Genomic DNA, 17,898 nt, shown 5'->3' with positions numbered 1-17,898 from the left:
AAAAAAAAAAAAAAAGTGACACAAAATACTTTATTTTCTTTTCCCTATGGTATGTTGATTGTTTAGGAAGAACAATATGAATATCAATCATCATTCACAAGCTTCAAATAATACTTCAACTCACAAGGAAAACAAGGGCTACGCCTCCATGAACTCCCATGCATCTTCAAAATCTTGATCACCTTCTCCTTTGTTGAACTCCGGCCACCGCCACCGACACCTCCGCCGGCCATGTGAAGTATCATCAGCAGCTTCTTCACTGCCCCACAAGCCATCATCTCCTCCACAACCCTCTCCTTGGGGTGAAAACTACTAATCCAAAGCAAAATCTTGACCCCAATTTTTGTTGCTACATTTGAAACGTTCAAGATCTTCTTAGTCACAGCCGCTATTCCCATCCCATGTTCCACCAAAGCCAATCTCCCCTCTGCACATTCACATAAACTCTGCAGAATCTGCAGCATTCTCTCGCATTTCGATCGGCTTGATTCCGGTAAGAGCTCGATCAGGATCCACACGGCACCGGCCTCGATCGCCTTTACTCGGCTCCTCTTCGATGATGCTAGAATTTCTATCATTACATCCAATGCACACGAGCTTGACTTCGTGGGAAATTCGTCTGATACAAGCTCCAACAATGGCTTGAAGAGATCAATCCCCTGTTCTTCCATAACAAATCCCCAATTGTAATTGGTGTTTTTGGCAATATTTCTGAGGATTTTCACGGCGTAAAAACGCCCTTCTGCACTCCCCCTTTGTAAAACAATAGCTACGGATTTCATCAATTCTTCTCTCTTAGACATTTCGTCGAACAGTTTGTCTTCATTTGAAATTGGAAACTGAGACAGAACTCCCAAAGCCTCCTCACAGGCCTCCAACGTCGAGAAATCAGAACAATCAATGAGAATTTGAACCACAACATTTACAACAATCCCTATCCCATTCAATCGAATAAATTCCGATTTCACCTCATCTCTCATTTCGATCATCGATCGCAATTTCCTCAACGAACTCACCTTAAACGGAGAAGACTCAACAGTGGCAAGAAGCGATTGGACTTGATCGATCGCCGTCGCCGGCGACGAGGAAGACTCGTTGATTTTCCAAGCGAGTATGACGCGTTTGAGCGTGAGATTAGGAGTCATGACGAAGTCATTCTCGCCGACGGCGACGGTCTGCATCGTCGCCGGACACGTTCTTTTGTTGTAAGTGAAGAGCCATTTTTCGATGCTCTTTCTCTCGTAGGTGACGCCGGTGGAGATCGTAACGGGATCTTCCATGAGCTCCATGGAAATGGGGCATCGGAAAAGAGGAGGAAAATCGGAATCCATTGATGATCGAAGGTTTGTATCTGCAAAACGCTCCATTGGCGAGAAGACGAGAAGATGGTCTTATAGGGAATCTCTTAACCTTTTGACAATTTTTATTTTAATATTTTCCTAAAAAATATATATTAAAATAAATAAAAGTCAAACGAAAATCGGTGGGTTTTGCTAGCTGTTATGTTATAAATGGGAAGCAATACGAAACGTCTATGTATTTTAAATAAATTAAATTTTATTTCTTCGTATTTGCAATATTCCCCCTCCATTTTTTGGTTTTTCTCTAATTTTCCCTAAAATTTTTGTATATTTATTTTTGACCTTGTAGACATCGATTAAAATTTTTAAAATATCGAGTGTTCGGGTCTCAATATTTTTATTAAATATTTATAAAAGTCAAGGGTAATATTGTTACTCGCCATAAATAAATAAATAAATATATACATATATATGACCTGAATCATAATTATAATTAATTTTTTTAAAAAAGATTACGTCACAAATACGGAGAGAATATAAGGTCGACTTTTCAATCTCGAGCCATACAAATTCAACCCCTTTATGAAGTAAAAATTATTATTATTATTCCCACAAAATAGTTTAATTTATTTTAAAATTATATGCGAATTTGAATATGACCATTTTTGTTAATATTTTTTTTTTAAATTTTTAATGATAAAAAAAGAGGAGATTTGTGATGGACATACCAAAAATGCAATATTTCCACCAAAATATACCAAAATTGAAATTTGACCATTTTTATTTGGTAATTTTATCATTATTCTCTTTAATTTGTTGTTGAACCAACTCAGCCCTAATTGCATGAGTTGGGTGCATCACATGTACGGCATGCACACATTTTTTATTGCTTTCAAACCAGCCCAACAATTTTATTTAAAAAAATGTCCGAACGGATATTCCAGCATAGCTCGACGTTAATTAACATTTATTATTTCCGTTCATATTGAAAATTCAACAATTGTTGTACTAAAAGAAGTTTCAAGGTTAGGAGTCGAGAGCAGTATAGCTCGGTGGTAGTTAACATCCATTATTTTCTTTCGTATTAGAAGTTCAAATCTATACTTCACATTCGTTGTCGAGATTAAGAGTTGAGAGTAGTATAACTCGTTCTTTTAGATTGGAAGTTAATCAAAAAAATTATGATGAAATTACCGTTTTAGCCTCAAAATTAATGGCATATATATATATATCCATATTTACTTTCCATATTTTAATTTTATAATTGTAGTATATGAGTTTGACTTTATAAATGTTTATATATATAATTTAAATCAATAAAAAAAGTGAAAATAAAGCAAAGAAGCAAAATAGAGACGAAGGTTGGGGAGTTGACTTTTGAAAAAGGGGAAAGTATTGTAAATTGAATTAGATCCGAAAGACTTGCTGAGCTTAACGAATAAATCACAAATTTTTTAATTTTGAGCTTAATATATATATAGATATATATATATACTTTTTGTATATATTTAAAAAAGAAAATTAACTGAACTAGTAAATATAAAATTATTTGTTTGGGATAATATAATTTTTTAGTTTCAAATTCAACCTAATAAATTTGTGAATTTTAAAAAGAGTTAAATATTTCAGGAGGACTCACTACTTGTAGCTCAGAGGAATAGACCACTTGACTACAAACCATGGTGTTTCGAATAGACCACTTGACTACAAACCATGGTGTTTCGAATTCCTCTCAAACAAATAGACCACTTGGCTACAAACCATGGTATTTCGAATTCCTCTTTACTCATAACGGGCTAAAAAAGGAATGGGGAGTAAGAAAATCATGATTGAGACAGCGGACCCAAAGCTAGCTATGGAGCTTAGGTGTGGGCCTTTTGTCAAAACGAAATGGTATTATTCGAGCTTAGCTCAATAGATAAGACACCAAAAGCTATGAAACTTAGATGTGGGCTTTCTGCAAAACGGAAGGTCTTATTTGAGCTTACCTCAATAGATAAGACACCGACTATCGTTTTATTCGTTTCGAAAGTATAGAACATGAAAGGGCGATGATGAGAAGGAAGAGAACCTTCTAATTTATTTGAACCAGAATTCCAGTACAGAACTGAGTACAGACGACACAAGGAGAAGGCAAGACATGTCATATCATACATGTTGTTCTTGCTGTGTGGGCTTAAATAGTAAGAACACCATTATATAGTACATAAAAACTAAACTTCTTCCTGTGTGGGGATGAGCAGTAGAGAACACCCATCACGCAGCCACGCTGGACTTCTTAGTGATTTTAGCCATGCAATTGTCCTTGGGCCTCGAATGGGGCAGATACAGGATTTCACAGTCAGGGGTCAGCCATTCAAGACTGTAATTTTCAACCCAAATCAATGTAAAAACTCATTAGCTTCAAACAACAGAACAAGAACAAGAAGAACAAGAACAAGAACAAGAAGAACACGAACAAGAACACGAAGAACACGAAGAACAAGAAGAACAAGCAGTGTAATACTACTACTTACTTGTAGTTGAGGAGAAAATAATGAACGAAAATGCAGATCTCCAACTTGGCTAGATCGTTTCCTGGGCATAGCCTGCTTCCTGCTCCAAATGGAAGAAACTCTCCTGCTTTTGGAACAAATCCCTGTATGCCAAACACACAGTGGATTTAACGAATTAGAGATGGGTTGGTTTCCTTTGATTCTTATAAAAAGGTTTAAAGAAACTGTGGTTTTTGTTTAACTTACATCCCATCTTGAGGGATCAAATTTCTTTGGGTCTGGGTAAACTTCACTGTCGTAATGAATGCTTCTGAACCAAGCCAGCACTTTCCAACCCTTGGGAATTAGATAACCTGCAGCCACCACACACAGACCATACATACAATCAGGACATAGAAAGAGACCATTGTAATCCCGCTACGGATTTGAAAATGAGCATTGTAATAGCTCAAGCCCACCGCTAGCTAGCAGATATTGTCCTCTTTAGGCTTTCCCTTTCGAAGCTATAAAACACATCTATTAGGGAGAGGTTTCCTGTAATAGCCCAAACTCACCGCTAGCAGATATTGTCCTCTTTGGGTTTTCCCTTTCGGGCTTTCCCTCAAGGTTTTTAAAACGCGTTTGCCAGGGGGAGGTTTCCACACCCTTATAAAGAATGTTTTGCTTTCCTCCCCAACCGATGTGGGATCTCACAATCCACCCCCTCCCCTCGAGGCCTTGCGTCCTTGCTTGCACTTGTTCCCCTCTCCAATCAATGTGGGGTTTCACAAGCATACCCCTAATAATTACCCGATGCTAATTCAAGATACTTTTACCGTTCATCTCTAAGATGCCCAATGATGCTAAACCAAAACTTTGATGTCTCTTGCAAATAACCACATTGTTCTAATCCAAATCATCTAGTAATTTACAAAGAGAGACAGAGAGAGAGAGAGAGATATACCATTGAGGTTGACATCCATTTGTGCCTCTCTGAAAACAACAAGGGAGAATGATACATAGCGAAGAGTCTCATCAACAACTTTTGAGAGATATTCCATGTCCCGGCATTCTTTCAATGTTAATCCCGTTTGACCTGCAGGCCTGTTCCTCACAATCGCTTCCTGTTCTTCCTGTTCAGTTTTTAAACAAATTTCTATCAGGATTGATCTCATATGAGAAAATATGGTATGATTTTGAGTAACCAAACAGGCTAATTAAGTTCCTAATTGTGTACATACCGTGGCTTTCTTGAGAACTTCAGGGTGTTGATTCAACAAAATAGTCGCCCACATCATGGTGTGGCCTGAAGATTCATGGCCTGCATTCAAGTACATAATCAGAATATCGATGATCTCCTCGTCGTCCAATTTCCGGCCATTTTCATCTTCAATATCGATCAGTTGGTCCATCATGTCCTTCCTCTTCGGCGCCCATTTGTCCAATTTTTGCCGTCTTCGCTCAGTCACAATTCCTTTCAACGCAGCCACAAGATTCTTCCGAGCCTAAACAAGTAATCGGTGGTTTAATTGATCGAACAAATTCCAGAATCCAAACTACATTTTCGAAATTGATTGAGGCATATTATCAAATACCTTGAGTGCTTTGTGGTAAGCAAATCCAGGTAGGTTAATTCTCATGGCTCGAACTCCATAGTTAAGCCGAGTATACTCCTTCTCCAACATCTCCATCACCGGTTCGCTCTCAGAGCTTAGGAAAATGTACATGATAACAGTGAAAGTAAGCTTACGAAGTTGAGTTAAGAATTCAATTGGCCCCATTTTAGACCATTTCTCCAACGATTCCAATACATTCTTTTCGATGTAAGGAATGTAATTGCTCAGCGCCTCGAACCCGTTCACCGGAGCAGAGGTTAAGCGGCGGAGACGCTTATGCTCTTCTTCCGGCATTTGAATGAAAGACTTCTCTCCAATGAGCTCTACGGCAGCGCGTGGCCAGCCAGGCTGGAACGCTTCGTCGTCTGTCAAAACTTTCCGGCATGTCTCCGGCGTCGTCACGACCACGCTAGGGTTTCCAAACAAATGAACCTTGTACACTCCGGTCTTCCCATACCTGTAATTAATTAATAGAATTACATTTTCATCAGATATTTAAATTTAAATTTAATTTTTTTATATTTTTTAATTTGATTTTTCATAAATATAAAAAATAATATTATTTTATTTATATTTTTTAAAATTTTAACGCATTATGTTTGTAAGGGAAACCTAGAAAATGATGAGACGAGGATTCCTAGAATTGAGCAAACATAATATCAGAAATTGTCCCCTTTGCACCAAAACTAAAAATAAAAAAAAAAACAATTAAATAAATAAATAAAGATCCACACCGACATGGAAATGATCCCAATAAATACTATTTTCAATTTATTATTTTTTTTAAATTTACAAATTCAACCTAATTTTTTTAACAATATGTTTAAATAGTTGATGAAAGTCGACTCAATTATTTAATAATATTGAAATTATTTGTTTAAAATTTAATAAAAATAATTTTAAAAAATAATAATCGACCCAACTCATTTATTTATTGGACTAGACTACCTTATTTCAACCTCGACCTGTCAAGACCCAATATGTCAGCCCAATTACACACGCGTATGTATATATATATATATATATATATATATTTATATAGTTTTTCGTATATTATATTTTATACTAAACTTTTTAATATTTTAAATATAGTTTTATAATTAAGAGATTTGGATTATAAATTTGACCATTGAAAATAAGTCGATTTGATCGTCATGCATTCTGAATCAAGCCATTGGGTGGAGTAAAAAATACATTTTTTTTTATTTTAAATTCTAAAATAAAAATTAATTTATTATAATTTCAAAATTGAATTATATAGATGAAACTTAAAAAATGTGACCCATTTTATAAAACCATTAATTTTGGTCATGAAAATAGAGAGAAAAAAATTCAATAAAATTGATTTATTATTTATTGGTTTCAATATTTGATTTTTTTTTTTCTTCTTATTATTTAAAATAAGGTGATGACGACAAAACCAATAAAAAAAAAAAAGAAAAAAAAAAGAATTTGAGAAAAAGAATTCTTCACGAGGAAGAAAGATGAGTTAAAAAAAATAAATACAAATTTGGTATTTGAACCCATCAACCTGTAAAAATACTAAAATAACCCCATACTCACACATAAATTTTAAAACTGAAATATATTCTGCTAATATATAAATAAAATAATTTTTTTTTTTTTTTTTTTTTTTTTTTTTTTTTNCACGAGGAAGAAAGATGAGTTAAAAAAAATAAATACAAATTTGGTATTTGAACCCATCAACCTGTAAAAATACTAAAATAACCCCATACTCACACATAAATTTTAAAACTGAAATATATTCTGCTAATATATAAATAAAATAATTTTTTTTTTTTTTTTTTTTTTTTTACTTTTCATATTTATTATTATTTTACCTATTAACCCAAATTTAAAATAAAATATTAAATAAATAAATAAATAAATAAAAATGAGATTCAATGTATACAGACTCAAATAATATTTTGACGTAAAAATTAACTTTTAACTGACAAATGCATGTCTCAAAAAAATACTAAAAAATACAAAAAAAAAAAAAAAAGACACCCATTTAAATATTTAAAATTTGATAAATAAGTGTAACAAGTAAACACGAACATAATTCAACTAGTTTAGAGGTTTAAAACGACCGATTTTAAGTATGCATGTAAAGGTCGGGGGAGGCGGACGCTCGTATCGAGGCGTCCGCTCCCAATAAGGTGTAGAGAGAGAAAGGAAAGAAGAGGAGAGAGAGAGAGTTAATGACCTGGAAACATAGCCATCAATGAAAGTTTCAGGGTTCTTAGACTTGAAGGCTCTAAGGAAACCCAACATATTCCCAATTAAAGGCCATCCCAAATCCCCCGGCGGCAGAGCCAACCGCCGGTCACCCAATTTCGCCTCATATATCCACTCATTCAAACTCTTCGCCGCCCATTTCAACACCGAAAACACCGTCGCCACCGCCACTACCGCCGTCACCACCGCGGCCACAGCCCAAGTCGACTCCATCAAATTTTCAACCCAAATTAAAAAAAAAAAAAGAGAGAGAGAAATTTATATATATATAAAAATATATATTAAAAGGGGTGGAAGGAAAAGAGGGAGTGACTAATTTCCTCCAACAGGTCTCCTATTTATACACGAACCCCTCACACTACAAATGAAATCTGGCTGCTTACGTGGCAATTCTTATTATATTTGGTAAAATATTGTTGCCTAGTAATTATTTTAACTTAATCAAATTTGCTGCCTTTTTTTTCTTTTTTTCTTTTTTAATAATATAGTGTCACGTGACCTAGGTCACGTGTCGTGGAATGATATGCTTTGTAAAGAAAAACCTCTCTTTCATAAACATCGCTGTCATGTATATTTAAAATATTATTTAATACCCATTATTTTTTTTTTATTAATTTATAAAATATAAGGTTTAAAATAGACAAAAATTAATATTTTAAAAGAAGCTATAAAAATACTTTTTGAGTAATATATATGAATATTTTAATAAATATCTTTTTTTTTATTAATGTGATTTTTTAAATAGATGCATAGTGTTTGTAATCATATTTATTTATATGTTGATTAATTTGATTTATACATTTTTTTTTTAATGATTTCATAACCAATATATTGTAATCCTTGGTCATAAGTAATTATCGAACTTAAAGTATGTTTTTTTTAAGAAATTTTGATATGTTGTATTGCTAATTAAATTAACGAGGGTTTTATTGGTTACTTAGGCTAAGAATGAAATGGTATGAATCGAGTTTAATAATTGTGTTAATATTAAAGGGAAGGTTTTGGTGTAATTTTTGTATGCATATAAGGGAAGGCTATGCTTCAAAATTATTGAATTATTAATAAATCATTCAGAAAGTAATAATTCATTGGATATATCTCACCATAAATCATATTTTTGGTAATACAATAAATAAGTTCTAGAAGGAAATTAATAAATAAAGAAAATTTGGAAAGATATTGAAAATGAAATGTTGTTCATACATTTATTTTTTAAAAAATTATTGTTTTTTTCTTATTTATTTTTTGGGGGGGAAAAATCCAAACGAAGTGGCCCTCCTTTTGGTTTCCATTTGTTAAAGTGGGTTCATTTTTTTTTTTTAAATACTATTTTCAGACCCATTAAAATTCGAAAAGACATTTATGCCTCTGCCCTTTATAAACCAGAAAGGATCCCAAAATTCAATTTTTTTATTATTATTTTAAATGTTGATTCCGCTCGTCTTTTCAATGCCGCGTCCATTGAACTTGGTAAAAAAATTCCTATAATGTCGAGAAAAATTTGGTTGCATCCGTTGGTGTTACTCGTTGGATCAATAACTTGGTAAAAGTGATACAATGTATCAATTTCTTTGGTCTAGACCTCGATCGGAATTGAGACCATGAAATTTGTAGTAACCAAATTCATTAAGATCCTGAAATTCATCGAGTTTCATCACTAAGAAAAGTATATGTAATGAAAGAAAATCATTCCGATCGATGGCTTCTCAGTCATTTCAATCATTTTTCAACTAAAATCTGGTAGACTCGGTAGAAATATATAAATGTAAGATTTCAAGCATGTAAATAACAATTTAATATGGATCTTATTTAAATACTTCGTTCAAAGTGTTGGTAAAAAAATGAACTAAGGGCATAAAAGTAACTTCACCCTTCATAATCATTTGCAACATACACTCTTGAGAAAATGGTCCGTATTCAGAAATGGAAACCAATAAAGGTATTTTTTTTGGAATTTACCAAAAAAGAAAAAAAAATTATGGAACTGTCCTTTTTGTTCCGTTCCAACTTTATTGTTCTTATCCCAAAAGTGTATATCCCTTAAAGTTATCCAGAGTTTTGTTCTTCATTCAATGCATGAAAAACCGTATACATTAAAAGAATTACCATAAAAACTTGCTAATAAAACAACTTTAGTCTTCAAACAAAATTACCCCAAGAATCAAATATTTACATTAACCATTGCAAGTAAAAATACAAAATTCCAGAAAGATTCCAAATCTTCAAACAAAAATTTACTGGAACCTAATGGGAACAGGCTTATCTTTTTACAAAAGGGTAAAAAGAACCTGTTTTGACAGTGATTTTCCTCAGCAACAACAAAATGACTGAGACAAAGAAGCTGATTTTCACATCACCTGCAGCAGCCAGTGATGAATGTAGGTTACTATTACAGAGCATATATCCAAATCAAACCAAAGAAATGCATGGTCCTCAGAAGATGCTTTGATAAGAAAACAGTGGCAGATAAGGCAATGATAATGATAATGGCTAAGTTAGGCATATGTGTTCCCTAAAGTTGGAGAGTTTAGGGGCAGTTTGATTGATAGATTAACCAATTCAATTCAAATGAAAACAGGAAAGGACCCATCATCATATTTCTCTTCCATTAGAGGCTGAAATTGTTCCTTTTAACAACAGAAAGATTGATGGAAAGAAGGAAATAGTAGAGTGAAAGAGAAAGGATTAGGATGTTCAGCTCAATTATGGAGATCTAACAGTTGATATGAATTGATTGTTGCATTAAAAATGATATGAATATAATAAGAGTTGGATGTATTTTTGCTGTAAATTTAGTCCATAAACCATCCATTTCTATAGTTTGTATTCTCTCGTGCTCTTCCTACAAGCTTTGCTAACAAACTATGAACCAAGGAGTGTGTGCTTTGGCCCATCACGGTTTTAAAATACGTCTGTTAAAGGGAGGTTTCCACACTCTTATAAGGAATGCTTTGTTTCCCTCTCCAACCGATGTGGGATCTCACAATCCACCCCCCTTGGAGGCCCAGCGTCCTCACTGGCACACCGCTTGTTGTCTAACTCTGATACCATTTGTAACAGTCCAATCCCACCACTAACAAATATTGTCTGCTTTTGTCCATTACGTATTGTCGTTAGCCTCACGGTTTTAAAATACATCTGTTAGGGAGAGGTTTCTACACCTCTTTCCAACCGGTCAGGGATCTCAATATTTAAGTAACAAACTTCTAACTTTGACATCTTAAGCCAGTCTTACACCAAAATACGGCAGCCAACACAAATTCAAATGTTTTTCAAGCAGTCCAATGGGGGCATTAGCATAACAACCCCAAACTAAGCCTTATTCTCGGGCCAAATCAACAAGGGACAAGCTCAAATTGGAATTTTTTTAGTCAAGCCATACTACCTACCTCTTTTAATTCTTAAAAATAATGCTAACACGAATCAATATATGAGAATAATATGAAAAATAGTCCACGCTATACAATACTAAAATTTTCCACAAAAGAATTAAAGCAAAAAAAAGGGGGGAAATAATCTAGAAGCTCTCCTATCTAGAAGCTCTCCTTATGGTAAGCAGTTGATTTTTTTCTTTTACGGTAAGTAAAGGCCTTGGGATCAAGAAATCATTTGTCCTGTTTATCCAGATACCTCCAGGGAAAAAGCCCTTCCCTCTTGCATGCAAGGCCCCTGGGAAAAAGAGTCTACTTTGTTACGGTGTTAATCCACTGCCTCAGTGACAAGTTCTTAAAAGCTACGGTTTCAAGCCTTTTTCCATCGGAGGGTTTGGTCTCTAAACAATGTATCGTGTTAAAAAGTCTAATACATTAAAATACGACTGTTAATCCACTGCCTGACTGACAAGTTCTTAAAAGCTACGGTTCCAAGCCTTTTTCCATCGGAGGGTTTGGTCTCTAAACAATGTATCGNCACTGGCACACCGCTTGTTGTCTAACTCTGATACCATTTGTAACAGTCCAATCCCACCACTAACAAATATTGTCTGCTTTTGTCCATTACGTATTGTCGTTAGCCTCACGGTTTTAAAATACATCTGTTAGGGAGAGGTTTCTACACCTCTTTCCAACCGGTCAGGGATCTCAATATTTAAGTAACAAACTTCTAACTTTGACATCTTAAGCCAGTCTTACACCAAAATACGGCAGCCAACACAAATTCAAATGTTTTTCAAGCAGTCCAATGGGGGCATTAGCATAACAACCCCAAACTAAGCCTTATTCTCGGGCCAAATCAACAAGGGACAAGCTCAAATTGGAATTTTTTTAGTCAAGCCATACTACCTACCTCTTTTAATTCTTAAAAATAATGCTAACACGAATCAATATATGAGAATAATATGAAAAATAGTCCACGCTATACAATACTAAAATTTTCCACAAAAGAATTAAAGCAAAAAAAAGGGGGGAAATAATCTAGAAGCTCTCCTATCTAGAAGCTCTCCTTATGGTAAGCAGTTGATTTTTTTCTTTTACGGTAAGTAAAGGCCTTGGGATCAAGAAATCATTTGTCCTGTTTATCCAGATACCTCCAGGGAAAAAGCCCTTCCCTCTTGCATGCAAGGCCCCTGGGAAAAAGAGTCTACTTTGTTACGGTGTTAATCCACTGCCTCAGTGACAAGTTCTTAAAAGCTACGGTTTCAAGCCTTTTTCCATCGGAGGGTTTGGTCTCTAAACAATGTATCGTGTTAAAAAGTCTAATACATTAAAATACGACTGTTAATCCACTGCCTGACTGACAAGTTCTTAAAAGCTACGGTTCCAAGCCTTTTTCCATCGGAGGGTTTGGTCTCTAAACAATGTATCGTGTTAAAAAGTCTAATACATTAAAATACGACAAGGATAGTAGTACAAAGAGGCCGTTTTGTTCAGCGTCTTGTGAGGATAATTTTTAAGAGATTATAAACAAAAATAATCTTCTCTTTTGTAATCGCCATCCTCGTGTCCAAACCACAGAGTTTTTTTCACACTTGGGTGTTTTTTGTTTACCACTCCTATTCAAGAAAATCGACATACCAAGATACTTTTACTCCCTACCATTGACAAAAGGCTCAAGATTCATCCTTATCCTCGGTTGTGGGCACTATACTAACAGTGCAATAATAATATTATACTTAATTAACACTAACCTTCCCATTAGGTACTCCAAAACCACCAGGTAGGATCTTAATATTTAACTTCCCATTCCCATTTCCAGTTCACCCACCAACCCACATCCTAATTTGGTTGATTTTCTTGGGCTAAATTACCAAAAATATTCCTAATCTATCCTATCCTAGGTTTAAAAAATACTCCGTTTTTTTCAAAAGCTACAATATTATCTTGAACTTCATAGATAAAAGTTAGAATAATATATGGTAACTGGGACTTGAAGTGTGATGGTTACCTAAAATATTGGTTACCTAAAATATTGTGCTCCAACAACAACCATATTCATGGAATCCAACTAAAAATTTTAGGAAATTTGTTTGTTGGCATCCTAAAAATGGCCCTAAGATTGTGCTCTCCATGGTTCCCAAGGTCAAACTATTGCATCTCTTTTAAGTATCAAAACCTCCTTTAACCCCATTTTCATGATTTGGTTAAATATTTCCCTGTTCTTCACCGTATTTTAGCCTTTGCAACCCCCACAAATTATTCAGAGCCCCATTTGCCTAAATCATGAAAGCCAAGTGTCTGTTTGGTCCAAATCCCAACAAAATTTACAGCCTCAGAATACTTAACTGAATTTGTTCTCCAAACTCTTTGATTGGCCTTTCAGCATGCTTTAAACCCGTTTCTTTGTTTTCATCAATGACGCCCACTGCCTCCTGACCTGATTCACGTGCATACGTTAGTATTCATATTTATAACCGACTCACCCAAAATGAAACTCATATGCCCTTCACTCACCCTATTCTTGTGAATCTGATGTGGAAAGGCTACCGATGATTCCGGTTGTTTCCATCGTTCTCCATCATTTTTGACCCGTCTCATTCATAGCTAAAGATCATTTTTCAATTCTTTCAGCATTCCAGGAACTTTGTACAACCATTTGCTAAAATTTGGAATCTGGATTTACAAAACTTTAGTTAGGAGAACAGTTTGGAATCAGGTTTTTGACACTAACAATAAAAAACAAACCACTCAGAAACAATGACCGCGGTCTAACAAGCACATTACAATCTTATGCAACTAAACTAACCAAACCAGACGAATAGTTAAAACTAACCAAACCAGACGAATAGTTAGCTAGATACCAAACGACTCTCATCAAATACTAAACTCAAACGTCTCATCTACAAACTATTTGAAACAATAATTAGTTCGAAACTATGAACATACAATGTATAACCTATAACAATATTTAAGGCGCCACTGTATGACATTACAATAAAATGACACAAATGTAAAAGAAAAATGCTGTGTACCTAGTTCATTCATTGGGTTCACACAGCAATAAGTTTCCACAAGATAGTATAGACATACAACCCGTGCAGAGGGTTTATGTTACAAAAACAAAGAACATGGACAGCATTGCTCTACAGGCATAACAACACGTTCATGAACTTAGATTAGTGTCATTTTTACATAAGAACGTATACAATCGACGTCCAGTCACTAACCCTTGTGTTCGGCCACTGTTCCACTTCCAATTTCAGGTGGTGACTCGAGGTAGGAAATAGCTGTCAGCTCAGATCTATATTTATCATCATTGTATTCTTTCCCTTTCACCAGATTGTGGTCTATCTCATTGACCAGATTGAGGTTTTCGCTACCAAGCTTTCCAGATGATTGCTTTGAAGAGAAAATTGTTACTGGTTCCACGCAATAGATGGCAATAAGCGACGTGCAGAAGCTATATTATTCTAGCTTGGACAAATGTGCAGAAGCTATGCAATGAACTATTAACGGCACTGGCAATGAATGACAACAAAAAAATATGAACAAAATTTCTAAACACAATCACACCCCTTGAACTTCAAAAGACCTAGCATGTAAATGCAGTAACTAGAGTCTTACAGCACATATAGACAAGCATTTGATTGCAGTTAATCAAACAGGCAAATGATCTTTAGATGTCCATTGAAATTGTGTGCAGGTTTTGCATGGAAAAACTCATACGTACAATGACTAATTCAGAAGAACAGCAGATTTGAAATTAAGCAGGTAATCTAGTCTAAGTTGCATGCATTGTTGTTGACGTCCCAGCCAAGACTCAATAAAAGCAAAGAATCAATATTCTAGCAGCAACCTGACTCAACAAGACTACAAAAACCAGACCTTTAAAAAATTACTAAAGGACAATAAAAGGAGGTATGAACCTTGAACTAATAATTTTAAACTACGCCGCTTGTTCTAATGCACTTTAATCTCATTTCCTAAACTAAATGCACAAAACTCCCTTACGGTGCTCTTCTGTGGGGCCTGGAGTTTGATCAACTCAGCTAAGGCAGGCTAGAGAAAAGAAACAATTGAAATGAAAAGGAGATGGAGTAAAAAACACAAGCAGCAAGCTTATTAACTAATTCACCCAAAATGAAACTCATGTGTCCTAAACTCACTCTATTTCTTGTGAATCTGATGTTGAAAGGCTACAAGGATCCTGGTTGTTTCCACCGTTCTCCATCAATCTACAAGTCAGATTTTGTCACCCCATTTTTCACCTGTCTCATTCATAACTAAAGATCATTTATCAATTCTTTCAGCATTCCAAGAAAATTGTGCAACTATTTGCTAAATTTTGGCTGGATTTACAAACTTCAGTCAGGAGAATAGTTTGGAATCAAGTTTTTGACACTAACAATAAAAAAACGAACCACTCAGAAACAATGAGCAGTATAACAAGCACATAACAATGTTATGCAACTAAACTAACCAAGCCGGCCGAATAGTTAGCATAGATATCAAACGACTCTCCTCAAGTACTAAACTCAATCATCTTAACTATAAACTACTTGAAACAATAATTAGTTTGAAACTATTAACATACAATGTATAAACTATATACAATATTTAAGGCACCACTGTATGATATTACAATAAAATGACATAAATGTATAAGAAAAATGCTGAGTACCAAGTTCATTCATTGGGTTCACACAGCAATAAGTTTCCACAAGATAGTACAGACAGACAACCCGTGCAGAGGGTTTATGTTACAAAAACAACGAACATGGACAGCATTGCTCTACAGTCATAACAACACATCCATGAACTTAGATTAGTACCATTTTTACATAAGAGCGTATACATTTATGATAACGGACGTCCAGGCACTAACCCTTGAGTTCGGTCACGGTTCCACTTCCAATTTCAGGTGGTGACTCAAGAAAGGAAATAGCTATCAGCTCAGATCTATATTTCTCTACATCGTATTCTTTCCCTTCCACCAGATTGTGGTCTATCCCGTTGACCAGATTGAGGTTTTCGCTACTGAGCTTTCCAGATGATCGCTTTGAAGAGAGAGCTGTTTCTGGTTCCTCGTAAGAAATGGCGATAAGCGACTCACGAGTCACTTCCTCAGGATCATTCCCACCAGGTACTGTTATATCCATAAAATGGCACTCTGCTTTATTTTCTGCGAGTAACTCACTATGTTATTCTAGCTTGTCAAAAGTACAGAAGCTATGCAATAATCTATTGATGGCACTGGAAATTTATGGCAACAAAATATACGAGCAAAATTTCCAAACACAATCACACCCCTCCTTGTTGTTTGAAGAAGCCCTCCACTTCAAAAAAATTACTTAAGCACAATAAAAGGAGGTATGAACCTTGACATAATAAATTTAAACTAAACTGCTTGTTCTAATGCACTCTAATCACATTTCCTATATTGAATGCACAAAACTCCTTTATGGTGCACTTATGTGGGGCCTGGAGTTTGATCAACTAGAACTCTTTTATGATCTATAGTATAGGACACCTAGAGCAGAATAGAGAAACGAAACAATTGAAACGAATAAGAGAGAGAGAAAAGCACAGGCAACCAGCTTATTTACTAATTCATTACTCCATTTATTCCCATTCTAACCAGGAAAAAATTTACGACATGCATTTTTTGTAACAATAACATGATAAAATAAGAATAATAACTTAATCCAAATATAGCTTCCCAACCTTATCTTGACAATACTTATCCTGATTGGTCTTTTAGTCACAGTTTTAAACAGGTCATTTTATATGCAGTGATAATTTGTAAATTCCATAGCAATTAAAAATATATTCTCGAATCAAAGCCATAAAAATTTTAGACATGTTGAACAAAACAAAGCAAGCAACTTTTTCAAACTTAGAGATACATCAAAATCTGTCCACCAAGCAGGAAGAGAGACTCGATTCTGCTAAACTCCAGGTCCCAAACATTTAGGCGCAAAATTTACCAACTAGCAGACCCTCGAAACTATATGGTAAAATAATGCACCTGCTATTTCAAGCATGTATAAAAAAAAAACTGTACCATCGCAACTAAACTCCCAGATTATGATAGAGCGAAGGAATGATTCCAGTTTCCAACAGAATGGTTGACAAATATTGAGGGAAACTGGACACCATACACCTCTATTATCTCTATTGTGAAGTAAACCGCCAGAAAATTGAATTCAATAATCCTAAAAAAACTGCAGCACCTAATTTGAATCAAACGCGAAGTTTTAACCAACGCCATATTTTGTACAATCTAGAGACTCCACCTTCATGATTTTCCGTCGGTGAATCCTAAATTCCAAGACCCTACCGATTGACTAGATGCTAAAATTTGAATTTTCCAATTTAAAAGTTCGACAGCAATCTATCAATATCTCTGAGAACGAAATCGACTTTTGAATAACCATGAATTCCACGTCTTTTCGCGATTAAAGAGAATGAATGATTTCCAACCAAGACGTTTAAAACCAAAACAAAGATCATGAGCAGATTAAACAAAACTTATACGAAAATTAAACTCGTAGCAGAAAATAATCGATCAAAAGAGGGAAAAAATAAAAACAAGCGAAAATTCGAAGGAAGAGAGGAAATACCTAGAGAGCGGGCAATGCGTAACACTGTCAGGAATCGATTGAACGACCGGACCTATTTATATATATACCCATTTAATTATTTAAAAAAAAAACGATTGGAAACTCCGTATTTAATGTGGGCCATGTCTACATTTTTAAACTAATCCCTCAGGTCGTGGAACACGGTCTTTTTTCTCTCTTTTTTTTTTTTTTTTTTTTTTTTTTTTTTTTTTTTTTTTTTTTTTTTTTTTTTTTTTTTTTTTTTTTTTTTTTTTTTTTTCTTTTTTTTT

General features: G+C 34.7%; 2 protein-coding genes and 1 long non-coding RNA gene across 6 annotated transcripts; all 3 read right to left on the bottom strand.

The window, feature by feature from the left end:
- Positions 1 to 19: 19 nt before the first annotated feature.
- LOC111791237 (E3 ubiquitin-protein ligase PUB23-like) lies at positions 20 to 1,401 on the bottom strand. The gene has a single exon (XM_023672499.1). The coding sequence runs from the start codon at positions 1,365 to 1,367 to the stop codon at positions 84 to 86; it is 1,284 nt and encodes a 427-aa protein (XP_023528267.1). The 5' UTR covers positions 1,368 to 1,401; the 3' UTR covers positions 20 to 83.
- Positions 1,402 to 3,353: 1,952 nt separating this feature from the next.
- LOC111791498 (ent-kaurenoic acid oxidase 2-like) lies at positions 3,354 to 7,932 on the bottom strand. Its single transcript, XM_023672871.1, has 7 exons — positions 7,601 to 7,932; positions 5,371 to 5,848; positions 5,017 to 5,280; positions 4,740 to 4,908; positions 4,043 to 4,149; positions 3,818 to 3,939; positions 3,354 to 3,663 (listed from the first exon to the last, which is right to left on the bottom strand). Exons 1-7 carry the CDS (start codon positions 7,843 to 7,845, stop codon positions 3,558 to 3,560), a joined length of 1,491 nt encoding a protein of 496 aa, XP_023528639.1. The 5' UTR covers positions 7,846 to 7,932; the 3' UTR covers positions 3,354 to 3,557.
- Positions 7,933 to 9,974: 2,042 nt separating this feature from the next.
- On the bottom strand, positions 9,975 to 17,696 carry LOC111791464. 4 transcript variants are annotated; one of them, XR_002814653.1, is made up of 5 exons: positions 17,630 to 17,696; positions 14,234 to 16,188; positions 13,521 to 13,679; positions 13,353 to 13,443; positions 9,975 to 9,989 (listed from the first exon to the last, which is right to left on the bottom strand). It is a non-coding gene; the product is annotated as an uncharacterized LOC111791464 (long non-coding RNA). The 4 variants fall into 4 exon arrangements; XR_002814652.1 differs by lacking the exon at positions 9,975 to 9,989 and having other exon boundaries at positions 13,429 to 13,443; positions 14,234 to 14,524; positions 15,173 to 16,188; XR_002814654.1 differs by lacking the exon at positions 9,975 to 9,989 and having other exon boundaries at positions 13,429 to 13,443; positions 14,234 to 14,425; positions 15,173 to 16,188.
- Between the last annotated feature and the right edge of the window lie 202 nt (positions 17,697 to 17,898).

This window comes from Cucurbita pepo, chromosome LG03 (assembly GCF_002806865.2).
Source record: "Cucurbita pepo subsp. pepo cultivar mu-cu-16 chromosome LG03, ASM280686v2, whole genome shotgun sequence".
Lineage (NCBI taxonomy): Eukaryota > Viridiplantae > Streptophyta > Magnoliopsida > Cucurbitales > Cucurbitaceae > Cucurbita > Cucurbita pepo.
This window is presented reverse-complemented; position numbering and strand designations above follow the sequence as displayed.